Raw genomic sequence first — 14,869 nt, 5'->3', positions numbered from 1 at the left:
GTTCGGACTTTCGTATCCCGAAAGAAGGTATTCCGTTCGGTAAAATCAGTAAAATATTACCAGTTTGCACACGGAAACTTTAAAAAGGTGATGAAAAATGCGTGTTAGATTCACAGAAGTCCTTAAAGCGCGCGAACTGTGATCCGTTGTTTTTGTTTTCAAAATTTTACGAATCGCACGCATTAAATCTATATTGATTTTTTTTTTAAATTATCCAACTAAACGAAGGTAAACCGATTAATTAAGTTGATAATGAAACCATCATTATTTAATTTAAGTCTTCAGAATGTCCGTCTTAGATTCTTTGTTCGGTGACGAACTCGGCAACGAAAACGACGGCGAGATCATGTCGGATGATGATCAGGGCGCAATCAACGATCCGGACAATCCGGATGCGAATGGTGCTGACGAAGGCGAGACGAAACCGATTCCCGTGGAGCCGAAAAAGAAGACGGTCCGTCATCCCCGTCTAACGCTGAACGCTAATCTGCTGTGCGGCCCCAGAGGAATCGTCGACATGGAAAACTACTTCAAGGATATGAAATTCAAGGGCAAAGGCCACGAACGGGAGGATTTGGACGCCGTGATGAAACGGATGCAACATTGGGCCCATCGAATGTTTCCGAAGTACGGGTTCGATGACAGCCTGGCCGCTATCGAGAATCTTGGCCGGAAGAAGCAAACCCAATCATACATGAACAAATACCGGATGGGATTGCTGGAACCGGAAGATTTACCGGCAGCTGATGACGATCAGGACAACGATGGCCTGGTATATGATTCGAACGTTATGAATCAACCTCTTGATCCCCTGGACAGCATGCTGGATGAGCAGATAGCCATTTCTCGGGCCAATGCCAGTCTGAATACTTCCGGCGTGGCTAACCTGTCGATGTCGGAGAAAAATTTCGACTCCATCCGGGATGGAGGCGTTTCGGTGCCGACCACTCCGGTCAATACACCCAGCCGACCATCGCCAGGACTGTCGGAAGAGATGCGGGCGAAAATTGCGGCTAATCGACTGAAAGCTCTGGAACTCCGGAAGGCTAGAATGGCGGTGTCGGCAACCAATCCAGAGGCTGGAAGTTCGACGGCAGCAGAGGCCTCCGTGAATGTGGCTCAAACGGAAAGTTAGGACAGTGAAGTTAGTGTAATTTATGTTATGTTAAGCTGTTAGAAATAAAGGATCAGTCAAGTGACATAAGATAGGTTTTAATTTGACCAATGATTAACCATTCATTTACTTATCATTAAATACCCGAAAGCATGTTCTAAACATGTTGATGTTGAAGTATGTAACGAACCAATGGGATGTACACTACATAATGTTGAATAATACTTATCTAGGCAGCACTTTTTGGCCCCTGAATAATTTGCCAGAGGGGTGAAGTATCATAGTGGTATCGACTTCACCATTACTCAATAATTCTTATGAGTCTTATGAAATAGCTAACAAGGGAAGGTCACGATGGTGTTACACGGGGTATTCAACCGGACTATTTTTGTTAGATTCTACATGTCGAAATATGAAAAACCCCAAAGCCTTTCGGGTGATGAGCCAGTGGTGTAGGCAGGAGGAGCTCTAAAAGGGGCAATTTTGTACATATATAATATTATTGAGCTAATATAAAATTAGGCATAAATTTTTTTTTCAGTATTCATTGTGATGGTAGAGAACAGAATTGACATGATTGTATGTTTAAGATGTTTTTTTTTCCAATCGGGATGGATTTCTTCTTGGTATACTATTCTAATAAAATCCTATTTGTTTTGGAGTCCATATTCCATGCTAGTTACGCCTATGGCATAAAATACATAATAAACATACATTAATGTCAATTTTGTTCATTACCATTACAATAAATACTGAGAATTTTTTTTTGGAAAATTTTCAATTGACTCAATAATATTATATTCGTACAAAATTGACCCTTTCAGAGCCCCTCCTGGCTACACCACTGGTCCATCACCCGAAAGGCTTTGGGGTTTTTCATATTTCGACATGTAGAATCTAACAAAAATAGTCCGGTTGAAAACCCCGTGTAACACCATCGTGACCTTCCCTTGTAAGAAGAACTCTGCCTTTCCAATGTATCTAGTGTTTCAATTGGACGTGTAACCGCAGAGATATGGACAGAACACTTTTGTATGTTTTCGAGGGGATGATTCCAAACTTTTGCACGGGAGTGTATGTAAATCAGACTTAATGCCCAGAAGAACCGGTTGTAGATTTGTTGGGTACTAAACCGTTTCGATTCTCGAATAGTGGATATCAAACAAAATAGTTCGCGAAAATACAAACCCATAAGCTTATCACAGATATTTAGACATAAATTGACCACTTTATAGTAAATTTGAGGTGTCCCAGGGAAACCCGAAAATTCTCGTTTGTAGGGTCAATCAAATACAAGAAACATATCCCGATTATCCAACTCGTTCAGACGTTTCTCAAAAGGCTCAGACTAGCGTTTTTTTTTCTAAAATTATTTGACCACTATATCATCGACTCCGAAAACTATCTGCCACTTGAAATTCTACAGGGACTCAAAAGCACTGAACCCTTTTCACCAGACCTGACCCAGTCGGGCTTATTCTACGAGTGGCGTGAGGTGAGAATTGTCGATTCTGTAAAGCGAGGTGACAATTCTCGACTCGAGTGATATGACTCTCCATTTGGTTTTTACGGCGAGTCACTTCACTCGAGTCAAGAATTGTCACCTCGTTATACGAGACCGAATTCTCACCTCACGCCACTCGTAGAATGAGCCCAAGTGACCCACCGGAATAACTCCAACTTTAATTTTAGAAACTAGATATGCGTACAAAAATATATTGAAATCCGTTAAACATTCGCGGGGCGATAGGAGTTTTAAGTTTCAGTCTGTGTGACGTGTAGTCAAAGACGATGAAAAAAAAAGACTTTCTAGAGATTTGCATTAAATTCATGACCAAGTCTTTAAAAAAGACCTGCTCCCTACTATGAACCAAATCAAAATTCAAAACCCTGACCGCCTGAAATGCCTGAAGTCTCAACAAACCATAGGAGCAAATTAGTAAGTCCAAGATTTTAGGTTTAACATCCCTTTATTGGTTCGTTCTTCCTGGTAGACGATGAATAATGGTTGCGGTACCTTTCCGTAAAGATCGCTTCGAATAAATCTAATCGTGCTTGCAATACTTGATTTAGTGTACGTCCCGGTGTATTCTTTTCTTTTCCTCCATCACGGATTCTCAAATAAATAACAAGAGATATTTGTTTACTAACTGCTTATTCGTTCGCACAACTTCTGATTAACGGTTTCTTTAGTTGCTTGCTGCTGTTACAAACGAAGGAAAAATCACCCAAAGCTCTGCTCGTTTAACCAACGACGACCAAACCGTCCTCTGGGAACTCGTAGTGGGGCACCTCCAGATTGAGCGGAGCAGGTCCTTTCCGGATGCGGCCAGAGGCGTCGTAGTGAGAACCGTGGCACGGACAGTAGTATCCACCGAAGTCACCGGCATTGGCAATGGGCACACAACCCAAATGCGTGCACACGCCGATAACGACGAGCCATTCGGGGTTCTTGACACGTTCCTGTAAATCGAAACATTCCAACGTTATTAACTGCTTCCATATCAGTTAACTAACAAATCTTACAGAATCGTGCTGGGGATCACGCAGGGTTCCGGTGTTGACGGCCTCTTCGGCAGCGATTTCGGCGGCCGTACGGTGGCGGATGAACAGCGGCTTGCCACGCCATTTGAAGGTAACGGACTTGCCCTCGGGGATATCGGCCAGCTTGATTTCGATCTTGGCCATGGCCAGCACATCGGCGGAGGCACTCATCGAAGAGACGAAAGTGGACACCAGCGACTTGGCGACGTAAGCGGTGGTCACGGCAGCACCTGAGGAAGGAAAAAGCATTATAGTGATAGACTGCTTATACTCGCATAACAGTCCCATTTGATTTTTCGCCATTTTTGAGTTAGCTTCATGAATAGTATTCATTTTTAGTGTACTTTCTAAAATAAAACTCCAAATTGTATCTTTGTATGGACAAAATGTGAAAAAAATACCAAACCATGTGCGTCCCATATTGAAAGTACCCGCAAAACAGTCCCATTCGATGATTATGAAGAAATTCAGCTAAACCTATTCCTGTGATGAATTCTGAAAGCTTGCATTGCGATTTTCGTTATAGAAACAAATAAACAAATCAGGAAAGCACAAATCAACTATAGGGAAAGTGTACCAGTTATGGCCATAGTGGTTCCTTATTTGGCCATATGTGACATTTTGATAACTCATACATTTTAAATCTTTTTGAATGCTTTAACATCAAGATATATCTTAAATCTAACTACTACAGCACACCATTTTTTTCAAAAATTGAAGGCATTAAATTAATCGCGTATGTCGAAACAGGGAACCACTATGTCCATAACTGGTACACTTACCCTAATCAAGAAAAACTCTTATTTTTGTTTAAAAAAGGTTTTACTATAACGACTTCTTCTGTTTTTCGATTGATACTAACACCACATCAGGCTAGCTGCCTGTAAACTAAAATAAAGCAAAATAGTTTTCCTGAGACTATTCTTCTGCTCCATTCACACTCTTCCTGCGGCCAATCATTATCAGAATCTCCGGCAGGCTGAAGTCCAACAGCGAGATGCGAGAAGCTTGTTTTGCCGCCTCAAGATTGCGCACATCGTCGCTAGCATCGTGTTTACATGGTCAAACTAAGTGTTTTCAGCACCAAATGCCGAGAAACAGGAAAGCTCCTGACACCCATCAGGATTATCTATATCTTGAGAATCACCATTCGTCTTCATCAAGTGGACCAAAACGTGTTCTATTCACCTTTCTTTGATAGTTTTCAAATCCTTCACCCGTCACGTGCTGTGATTTCAGCAAGCTTTCCATATGGTCGACCGCAACGGTTAATTTGAATTCCGGAAATCTTCACCATTTTCTTAATTAAATATCATCACTGTACAGCTTAAGAACTTCAAGGGACATTATTACTATTTAAATATAGTTGATAACTGAAAGCTGAAAGAAAAGTACATTGCAATCGATCGTAAATTTGAACAACAATGTGTCAAGATGCACGATAAAAAAGTAAGCGAATTCCCAGTAATGGGACTGGTATGCGGGTATTCAAGCGTTTAGCGAGAGAAATACTCGGATAACGAGTCCCATCTGCAATAACCCTAATTTGGATAGCAAAAATCAACCAGTTTTACTAAATTTAAATTATTTACGGTTTTTGCACATTGCAATGATAGTATATTGAGCAATACCACCGGCATTTACTACTTCCAGCAGCGGAAGAACGAAAATGGAGGGTTTTATGTTTATAGAGGCGTTTTTCCGGACATCGTGATTTTCCTAATGGGACTGTATTGCGAGTATGGGCAGTAGAGTTCATGATAGATGCAAGCTGGTAGTGATTGATTAAAAAAAATAGGAACTTAAGAGACACAAATGTCTGTAAAAAGTATACTCCAAGAGTAATTTTATTGAGATTCCTTAGAGAATCTGAGCTGACTTTTCTCAGAGGGCACTTCTAAGAAAGTATTACGGATTCCTCGTGACATAACGTCAGGTATTAGTCTAGTTTTTTTTTTATTTCTTCAGGAATTTCATAAGATACTAATTCATACAATTGCCTGCAATTTTTTTCAGGTCCTACTACCAAGAATTTGAATGGAATTTATAAAACAAGTCTTTATCTGATTTCTTTACAAATTCCTTCAAAATTTCCGTTCAGAATAAAAATTTTCTAAACTTGTATTTTGGAATTTCTCCTGAAATTCTTCCTGAAGTTTGTCAATAAAATCCTCAGTCACTCATGAATGTACCCAATAATTCTCCCAGAATGTTTTCTCCAAAAATACCTTAAGTTCCATAGTATTTACATCAAAATTGTCGTTAAGGATTTCTTTGAGATTACAACCTGGAAGATCTCTTATGATACCCCCACGAGTTATCCTAGAGATTTCTCCTGGAATTCCTTCATAAATTACTCCAAAGATTCTTCCGAAAAGTATCCACAGAATTTCACTTTAGATTTCTTCAGGACATCATTAAGGATGCAGCATTTTCAGCGCAATACTAGTTAATCCTATAATATCCTATGTTGTATTCTTGATCCAAACATAATTTTTCGATACTTTTTGCAACATCGAAACCAAGCGAATTTTTATGCCAGCAAATCTAGTGATCAAGTCTCTGAAAAAGACGGAACTTACCTCCCACCATAAGGTAGGTGAATGCGGCACGTTCATCGGCGGAGTCATTCTTGGCGTTGGGTCTCTTGACCTGATCGCGACGGTAGTCCGAGAAGTCAGGCGTTTGGATGTCGGTGTGAGCCAAACGGATCTGGCCAGTAGCTGTTGAAATAAAGGAAAAGTTATTATTGTCTTTTGAAGGTAATTGAAAAATATGTGTGTTGAAGCTGGTTTTCTATATTTAGTAGGGTGGCCCATTATGATAAAGCTTCCAACACCTTAAGTATAACCTCCCTATTTTTTTCATTCAGATCCCCAAAAGCTACGTACTGAGAAAGTTTGAGTGGAATCTGTCTACTTAATGGGGGTAGCCAAACGAGCATGAAGTTTCTATAGAAAAAATCGACCAAATATATGGGGAATGGGATTAGCGGGGAGCTCAGGTTGAAGGCGATCAAACCAAAAGGGGTAACTGTTATATACTTATTGTGTCTATATAAAAACTTTGGCAATGAATTATAATTTCTTGTAAAATATGAAACTGATAGGAACTTTTGTAAATCTTTCTTTATTAGCTGTAACCACCAATAAAATACATTCACGCAATTCAATATTCCGGCTTTGTAAGACAGTCGAATTTGGTATTAGTAAGATGGTTCAAAAACATTGTGATTGCTCCACACCGCGCTTATCCGATTCAAGATCAAATTTTGAGTGTCCTTCTACAACTTTTTCGAAGGCTGTTGTCAAATCATATGTCTCAGTAATGAGTTACTGATTTTTATCTAAATATAAATTCTTCAGCAGTGCACATTTCTTGTCTAAATAGGCAACATTTCTGCATCTGATGCGGAAGATAACTCCCACAAATCATGGCTACTGTAACTGTGATCACTGTATACATTCAGTGATACCTGCACTGCCCATAACTGCCAACTGCATGTTCCTAACATTTACATTTTTGCCGATTCAGAATTGTTGCCGCTCGTCGTCATCCAATCGCTTCTATTTTTTTTGAAACTTGTTTTGTTACATTTTGAAATGTAACTGCATAAAACACTGGTAATATGCACGAGCTGCATAACGTACTTAGAATAGTGGAATTTTACGGTACAAAGATTTCTGTAAAAGTTCAACAAAGATTTTCATGGCATTTTACCCAGAGTTACGTAAAGGGTGATCTAGTGTTAACGGAGTATGTCATAGAATCTATGAAAAACTTTCTCAAGAAATTTCTATATTCACTTCCAGATATCCAGATATCTTTTCTAGAGTTCGTACCGTACAATTCGTAGTTGCTACTCCGTGATTGACCGAAATAATCAAAATTGTAAAAAGAACCAACGGATACAGCTTGGGAGTAGCACACCATCTTCAATGTACAATTTAGAGAACTCTAAACTTAATAATGACAATAACGGCGCCGGCCACGTCCTCAGCCTAATTAGTGGGAGAGTTGAAGAGCTGCATGATCAAGATTCACTTTAATGAGTGATGCGATTCATGTAGATTCAATTTAAAAAGTTGATTGTCAGTGTGTCGACATTTTTAATGTCAAACTATTCAAAGGTTATTTTGAATTACTGCGACAAATAAATAGAAAAATAGGTACGTGAACCTCATTTTTTATATAAAACAGGAATAAAGGCTTATGCCGAAACTTATAGTGACGAATCATCCATAGTTTGTTTAACGATTAAATAAATTCAAATTGCCACGATTAAGAATTGTTTTTTTTTTTTTTTTTTTTTGTATGGTATTCAGTTGGAGCTGCCTGACAGCTTAACTTGTCAAGGCTGAACCCTCGGTCTGGCTTTTGCCAAGTTTCCCCTCTACCAGGACCAATACTCAGACGGACTAGGCAATGGCGCCCACATGAACACTGTTTTTTATTAGTATTGTGACGTGGTAGTTTTTGAAAAGTACCCATATTCCCTTGCTTCTGAGAAAACGAAGCATTATGAAAATCAGCAGCTCCATTAGAATTTGTTTGAAATAGTAGTGCATTACTAATACTGTCTAGTCGAAATGGTTTTGAATAATTTGTCATTCAAGTGCTATTCTGATTACTATTGTCTTTTACGTAAGATTAGAGTCTTAAATGTCAAGTGTCGTCAAGTCTTAACAAAATTAGGCTGTTTAGTAGTAGTTCTAGTTAATTTCATTTCTTGTTGTTAAAAGTATTCATTGGTCATTACGTTCATATATCCTTAAAGAAAAAAGTCGCTTTCCTTGTCTGTTCAACAATTTTTCGAAACTAGCAAGTGTACCCTAATGATCGATCTCAGCGTCTTACTTTCCATAGTCATTTTTATAGTGAATATTGAAGAGTAAAGTTACCTTAGGCTTCTATTACAGTCTCCTACAAGATTCACTTTTCGGTGGCAAATGCGATGCTTCACAACGCCTACTTTCTAATTGTAAATTTTGCGAAAATGAAGCTGGAATTAGATTTTTTATACCGCTGTTACAAAAGAGGTATTTCTTATTATGGCAATGTAAAAACCATATTAAAATAAGATTGTCGCCACTTATTTCTACTCAGTGAATCTACTAGTCATTTTCCTAAGAGTTCCTAAGTATTCCCTACGTCGTATATGATAACGATGTATCTAGCTAGCTAATAGTAAGAGTGGCTACGGTTCATTCTGGTTAGCAAAAGGCAAACTGAACGTCACCAATAGTATTAATGTCCACTTCGAATAGATTAATTATTTGAAATGGGCATCAATTCTATCAATGACGCAGAATGTCCGTTGGATCACATCCGAGATATTATTGCGTCTATGCCATATGAATTATGACGCGGCTTTAAGCAAAAAGTGCCAAAATGTGATACCACCACTACAGGTTACGCCTTTGGTTTCCATCATATGGGCTAATGGATTATGCCCTCCCATCGCGGCAAGGTCGCATAACCAAGGGGAGGGAAATTGCCACGATTAAGAATTGTTAGGCTTATTTACGAATTTCATGCAAAACGATCATTATACACAACCTTTTTACCCTTTTTGCATAAAACGTTAACTTTGAAGGTCATCCACATCCTTTTCCTTTCGCAGTTAGCAAAGTAGAGCTCAAAACGAGCTTAAAAATCCGGAATGGTTGCTAAAAATTGGTAATTTCAAAAAGTTCATTTAAGAATTCTTTAAAAAGGTTTCACATGCATTTATTTTAGGAATGACTACCCAATTTCTCCAGGCCTCTCACAAGTATTCCTCTAAGGAATCAGGCAGGAATTCTCTCGGCAATTGTCTAGGCATTCATGTAAAATTTTAACAGGATTTGATTTTGCTTTTAGCTAATTTTTAGTTTAAAGAAGTTTTTCCAGAAACTCACCCAGGTAATTTATCGAATTGATTGCTTTAAAAACAGAAGGCATGAGCTCCACACCAACATTTATTAAGAGATTTCTCCGTAAACTATTCCAATGATATTTTGTCTGCATTCCAGCCATTTTTTTTAAGAGTTCCACTAACAGTACAAAAGATGGCTTCAAAAAATTCCTCTCGAATTCATTCAGGAACTACATTTCAAATTCCTCCAATACATTATACAAGGATATTGTCAACGCATTCTAAGGATCGATTCAAGATTTTCCAACGAGCACCTTCAAATTTCCTCAAACATTTTTCTTGAGACATACTCAAGATATTTTCTAAAACATTAAACTTGGTAATTTTGCTGAAGCTCTGTCAACAATTTTCCATGAATTCTATTACAAAAAATAGAGATTCTAAATGAAACTCATACAAGGAATTTATCACAATTTCTTCCATTAACATATATCTGAAGAAAACTAAGATTTTTTCAGGTCGCTTATATTCCTACATATGTTTATCATCTTAGAATTTCTTAGCGGGTTTCTTTAGATACTCCTCTAAAATAGTAAGAATAAATCCTCAGGAACTTTTTTTTTGATTTCCCGAAAGATAATTTGAAAGAATTGCCCCAGAATGTCATATACAAATTTCTATATAAATGTTCCCAAGAATGCAGAAACTTGTTGAATCCAAGAAGCAACATATTGAAAAAAATCCTACAAATTTTGCAAAGGAAGTTTTGGTGTTCTAAGAAGCATGCATAGATAATAAACTCAGAAGGAAGCATACCATTAAGTCCTGAAAAATCTCTGAAACAATTTCGAATGCAACTGTGGAATGATTCCTGTTTAAGGATCAATTCTTGAATTATTTTTCCGAGCTCTTGGAAAATTCCGAAATTTCATTATTACTTATTGAGAACTTTTAAGAGATCTGCAGAAATATCTAACGAAATTCAAAAAATCTGCCTAGAGAACTTTTTGGAGGAATCGTTATTGAAACTTTTTTTTAAAGAATGCATGAACTGAACATATATAGCAAAATTTCCTACACAAATTACAATTGTGGGAGGTACTCTGCAAACTTCTTCAAGCTTAAAAGGTATTTCTGGAGAAATTTATACGATTTTGAAGGTTGAAATTCGTCAATAAAAATATATAGTAAAATATAATATATATAAAAATTGAAGAATTTAAACATTTCGAAGAATCTTTGACGGCGTTCATGAAGTTATTCATAAATCTCAAGCAATTTTTAAAGGAATACTTTAAATTTACTAAGGACAAAAATTATACTAATAAGTTTCTCCTCAAAATGTATAACTCCTAAAGCGGAATTCTGGGTTTATCTTCTGAGCGAGTATGAGATGAAACGCATGAAAAACTTCGTAAATAATATGCAGAAGAATTTCCGAAGGTGTCATTTTAAGTGAATTATTGAAGGAATCTCTACTTTCCTGTAAGTTCTTTGTTAGAACTCTTGAAAAAATCCATGAACCCTTGTGTTTTGAAGAAAGTTCTGGTAGCACTACAAAGACACATTCCCATACAAAAGCCTTGAGTTATTGCTCAAGACTCATTGAAGAAATTTGAGGTATTTCGAGAAACGGTTTCTGGAATAAATCTTGAAGAATCGAAAGAAAAACATTTAGGAAAGTCTTATCCAATTTTATGATATATTCTTTGATAAATTCCTGGAAGAATTTGTTTGAAGATAACTTGGAAGATCTTTTTGAATTTCGTAAATTAAGATAAATATATTGAAGGCTGTTGATAGAATCGTCAAATGATATCTGGTGAGATCTTGAGCAGAAGGCTAATTGTTTGGTGAAATTGAAGTATTCTTCAAGAAGTCAATCAGAATGCAATTAATTTTGAAATGTGAATGTTGAAGACAACTTCTTAGAAATTCAAACATGAGCTCAATTTCCGTGATTTTTTTTTTCTTCAGGGGCCAGAGAGGAGTCAAAGTCAGATTCTCTAAAATATTTCGCGAAAGATCTTTGGCAGTCTGATTTTGAGATAGAGCCTTATATTTATTACTTATTATTTAATAGGTACGCAATTTTAAATGCAATTCGAATGCTTAAAACAATCTTTAGAAAATTAAAATAATAAATTATCCGTCGTAGCAAACTATTTGATTCCAAAGTAAATCACGATTCCAAAGTTAAGCGTTTTAATATGATTATAAAGTTAAGCTAAACATAGAATTTTCAAAAGCACTTGTCTAGGGAATCAAAAAGTGCTCTGAGCTAAAAATTTGATTAATTGATCGCCACCAGCATGCAACCAACAGATCAAATTTTCAACACAAACGCATGTCAGGTTCTCTAGACCTGTGAATTTGAAAATTCTCTGATTTGAGATGGCCAGTATTGCCCCGCCCATTTCTAATCCTAGAGGCGTCCGATTTGAAAAACGGTCTTTGAATGAATTGTAGTTTTGAAACTTATTTAACAGTATTAGCCCTCAAGGACTCATGGGTAATTACAATGACTGGTTTAATGAATTGCTCGCTTTTCTCATAGTAATTCCCATACGAATTGTAAACTCTCCATAACTCGATATTGAAGGGACTATCGAGTTTGGGAGGTCACTTAAATTATTTTACGGATTCCTGTGAAATCTCAACAGCTGAAATAAATAAATAAATAAAATAAATTAACGGAGTACGGTAAATTTTCACAGTATTCGGTAAAAATTCACCGGAATTCGTGAAATTCCGACGAAATTACGTTGTTTTATTTCACCGAACTGTTCAGCTGTTGAGATTACGGTGAAATTCACCGTAAGAGCTTAGTGTTATAGACCATAAAATCAGTGCAACTGCGATCTAAGGGACCATCGAATTAGCCATGAAAACCAACTTGATTCTCTCACTCGATATCGAGTAAGGGAGAGTTGACTGTACTTTGAAACGTTGAGAACGACTTTTTTGAAACACCCTAAATTGCTTTAGTGCCCTGCTGGTCGAGTCTTATTTTGTTATTGTTTAGGTTATGTCGCTCGATATATTTAACATTTTAACCGAGCAAATTAAATAAATTTCAAATAAAACATGTAAGATAGCCAAATTTAACACAACTATCAGAAAAACTTCCAATCGGCGGCGTCTCACCAAACCAAAACAATTTCGCACTATTTTCACCAGGCCCAGGTTACATAACGCAAGATTTTTCGCTGTGTCCCGGTCGAAAAACTTCTCTTATGCAACCCACCTTAACTCCCAAACCAACACATTTCCCGCCACCCCCTATAACCCAGAATCGAGAAAAGGGGACAATAATAACCTGCAACTCCGGACACCACCCGGATTACGGACCGGGGCAGTGCGCAGTTTGGCGAGCTGGCAACAATAGGAGTCTGACCTGCGACGACGGGTTTCGTCTCGAGTTTGACCGGAACGGCAGCAGCCTTGCAGCCACTTGCGACCGCCTGGGACACTCCGCGCACGAACGAGACCTTGGCCAGGTTTCCGATCATCCTTGCTTGCTTGGTGGATGGGTGGTTCCGGAATTCCTTCTTTCGGTGCTGCTGCTGGGGCCTTGGGAAAGCCTTCCTTTTCGCGATTGGAGAGCACTACTTTTTCGCACACTGTAAAGGGAACGACGCAAGGATTTTTTTTCCGTAAATTTGACGTTTGGTCGATGGATTTTGACAGCAGGGTGACAGTTCGGGCGAAAAATGCTATACTAATGAACAGGGTCAAACTTGGGATACAAAATTTCAAGAAAATAAAGTATGGGTTTTCCTTTGTCAAAATAGGTACCACGTATTGCATACACAATGGAGTTTTTTTTTAAAATGATCGTTTTTCGTCATAAAATTGAATCTATGTTTGAATTTCGAATAACAGTAATCATGAATTTTCTTAATACAAAAATATTGACTGGCCCGCTGGATGTGATACATCGCGCGGCTGTTGTAAAGTTTCCAAAATCACGCATTTGCCCAAAATTCCACGCGGTGAATGGTCCTGGAAAGGAACAGCCGCGTTTGATGAAACACCGCAATACTATCTCCCATTAGAATTAGGTAAAAAGGGAGCAAACCGCGGTTGTTCCTTTCCTCCTGGGAACGCCGCGTGTCCTTTTGAGCAAACGCGCTAATACTAAAGTTATTGAACAAATGCGTCATATTGGAATTTTACAAAAAATTTCCCTTTTTGGATTTAATTTGTCCCGTGTCCATAATACGTTATGGCCAGCCAAACCTTCTCAAAAACTAGGACAGGGGTTGCTCGGGTTTGTTTCCTTCGTCCACAGTACTGATGTGAACATTTTCCTCGTGTGGTCTTGATCCTCATTGCCTGCACTCTCAATACAATTCAGGTGTTCATGGAAGTGCTGCCCCAAGCAACCAATAGTTCGGATTGTACTTAAGCAGTGAACTCCAAAGATCACATCTAGTATAAATTTAATTTCAGTGAAACTTTTTCGCTGATTAAGAGAACACTACGGATGTTAACGGAACTTGATTCTCGAAAGAGTAACTCGTGAACTTATCAACAACTAGAAAGTTCAGAACAAGTTTGAATTGAACTTCTTTCTTACCTGAAGGTTTGAAGGCAGCTCAAACGAACTTTATGTAAACTGTAAAGTTTTCTTAATTACTTAAAAAGTGAGCTGCTCAAGCCAAAATATGCCCTTTTATCCGAACTTTTGGTTGCTTTGGGCTTCTAGCTAGCCCTCATACTTATTACAGAATATTAATAATATATAAATATATTTATTTTATTATCCCATTACTCTTTACCAACCTAAGGAACATTTGTATGAAGCACATTTTTTTTTGCATAAATGAATTAAAGCAATACAATACAGTAAGTACATGAAAAAATCACCATGATGTGAAATTTTTAAACAACTTTCAGTCTTCCACGAATTCACATAAACTAGGAACCAACCAAAGAACGAACCGAAGTGAAACAGTTTTGCCAATGCTGGTAAAGCGCTTCCCCCGAACTCCACTTCGGGGCTTTTGTTGTGAACTGTGTCAGTGTCACCGCTAACACAAGAGCTGTGTTCAATGACTTTGATCGAACTTGCTCGGGGTTGGTTGTACTAGCTCGTATTTTTTGTCAACAAATAACTGTCAAAGCTACTTCGAGCAACTCCAAGCTGCTTTCTCAATGAACGCTCTTTTTCGGTCACCTTCGGTTTGTTATGATCGGTATTTGTGGTGTTTTCTTTCAACCAGATTATCAGAAGTTGTTTCTGCTCCAGACGTAAGGTTTGTTCAAAGGAAAATGTTTCAAAGAAATGTTTACGTTTTTAAACGTCAAAAACACGAGCTACTGCGAGTTGGTTGAACTAGCTCGGACTC

The 14,869-nt window shown here is 37.9% G+C and overlaps 2 protein-coding genes across 4 annotated transcripts; one reads left to right on the top strand and one right to left on the bottom strand.

Annotated features, from left to right (window-relative positions):
• Nucleotides 1-56: 56 nt before the first annotated feature.
• Nucleotides 57-1,232, top strand: LOC5578795 (protein TIPIN homolog). 2 transcript variants are annotated; one of them, XM_001657117.2, is made up of 2 exons: nt 57-228; nt 286-1,232. In XM_001657117.2, exon 2 carries the CDS (start codon nt 287-289, stop codon nt 1,133-1,135), a length of 849 nt encoding a protein of 282 aa, XP_001657167.2. In that variant the 5' UTR covers nt 57-228; nt 286; the 3' UTR covers nt 1,136-1,232. The 2 variants fall into 2 exon arrangements, with proteins under 2 accessions (XP_001657167.2, XP_001657168.2); XM_001657118.2 differs by having other exon boundaries at nt 279-1,232.
• Nucleotides 1,233-3,065: 1,833 nt separating this feature from the next.
• On the bottom strand, nt 3,066-13,188 carry LOC5578796 (cytochrome b-c1 complex subunit Rieske, mitochondrial). 2 transcript variants are annotated; one of them, XM_001657120.2, is made up of 4 exons: nt 12,835-13,188; nt 6,241-6,381; nt 3,641-3,888; nt 3,066-3,577 (listed from the first exon to the last, which is right to left on the bottom strand). In XM_001657120.2, exons 1-4 carry the CDS (start codon nt 13,025-13,027, stop codon nt 3,359-3,361), a joined length of 801 nt encoding a protein of 266 aa, XP_001657170.1. In that variant the 5' UTR covers nt 13,028-13,188; the 3' UTR covers nt 3,066-3,358. The 2 variants fall into 2 exon arrangements, with proteins under 2 accessions (XP_001657170.1, XP_011493198.1); XM_011494896.2 differs by having other exon boundaries at nt 12,913-13,188.
• Between the last annotated feature and the right edge of the window lie 1,681 nt (nt 13,189-14,869).

Source organism: Aedes aegypti, chromosome 2 (assembly GCF_002204515.2).
Source record: "Aedes aegypti strain LVP_AGWG chromosome 2, AaegL5.0 Primary Assembly, whole genome shotgun sequence".
NCBI classification, from domain to species: Eukaryota; Metazoa; Arthropoda; class Insecta; order Diptera; family Culicidae; genus Aedes; species Aedes aegypti.
Note: the sequence above shows the minus strand (reverse complement) of the source record. Positions and strands in the feature narration are given on the sequence as shown.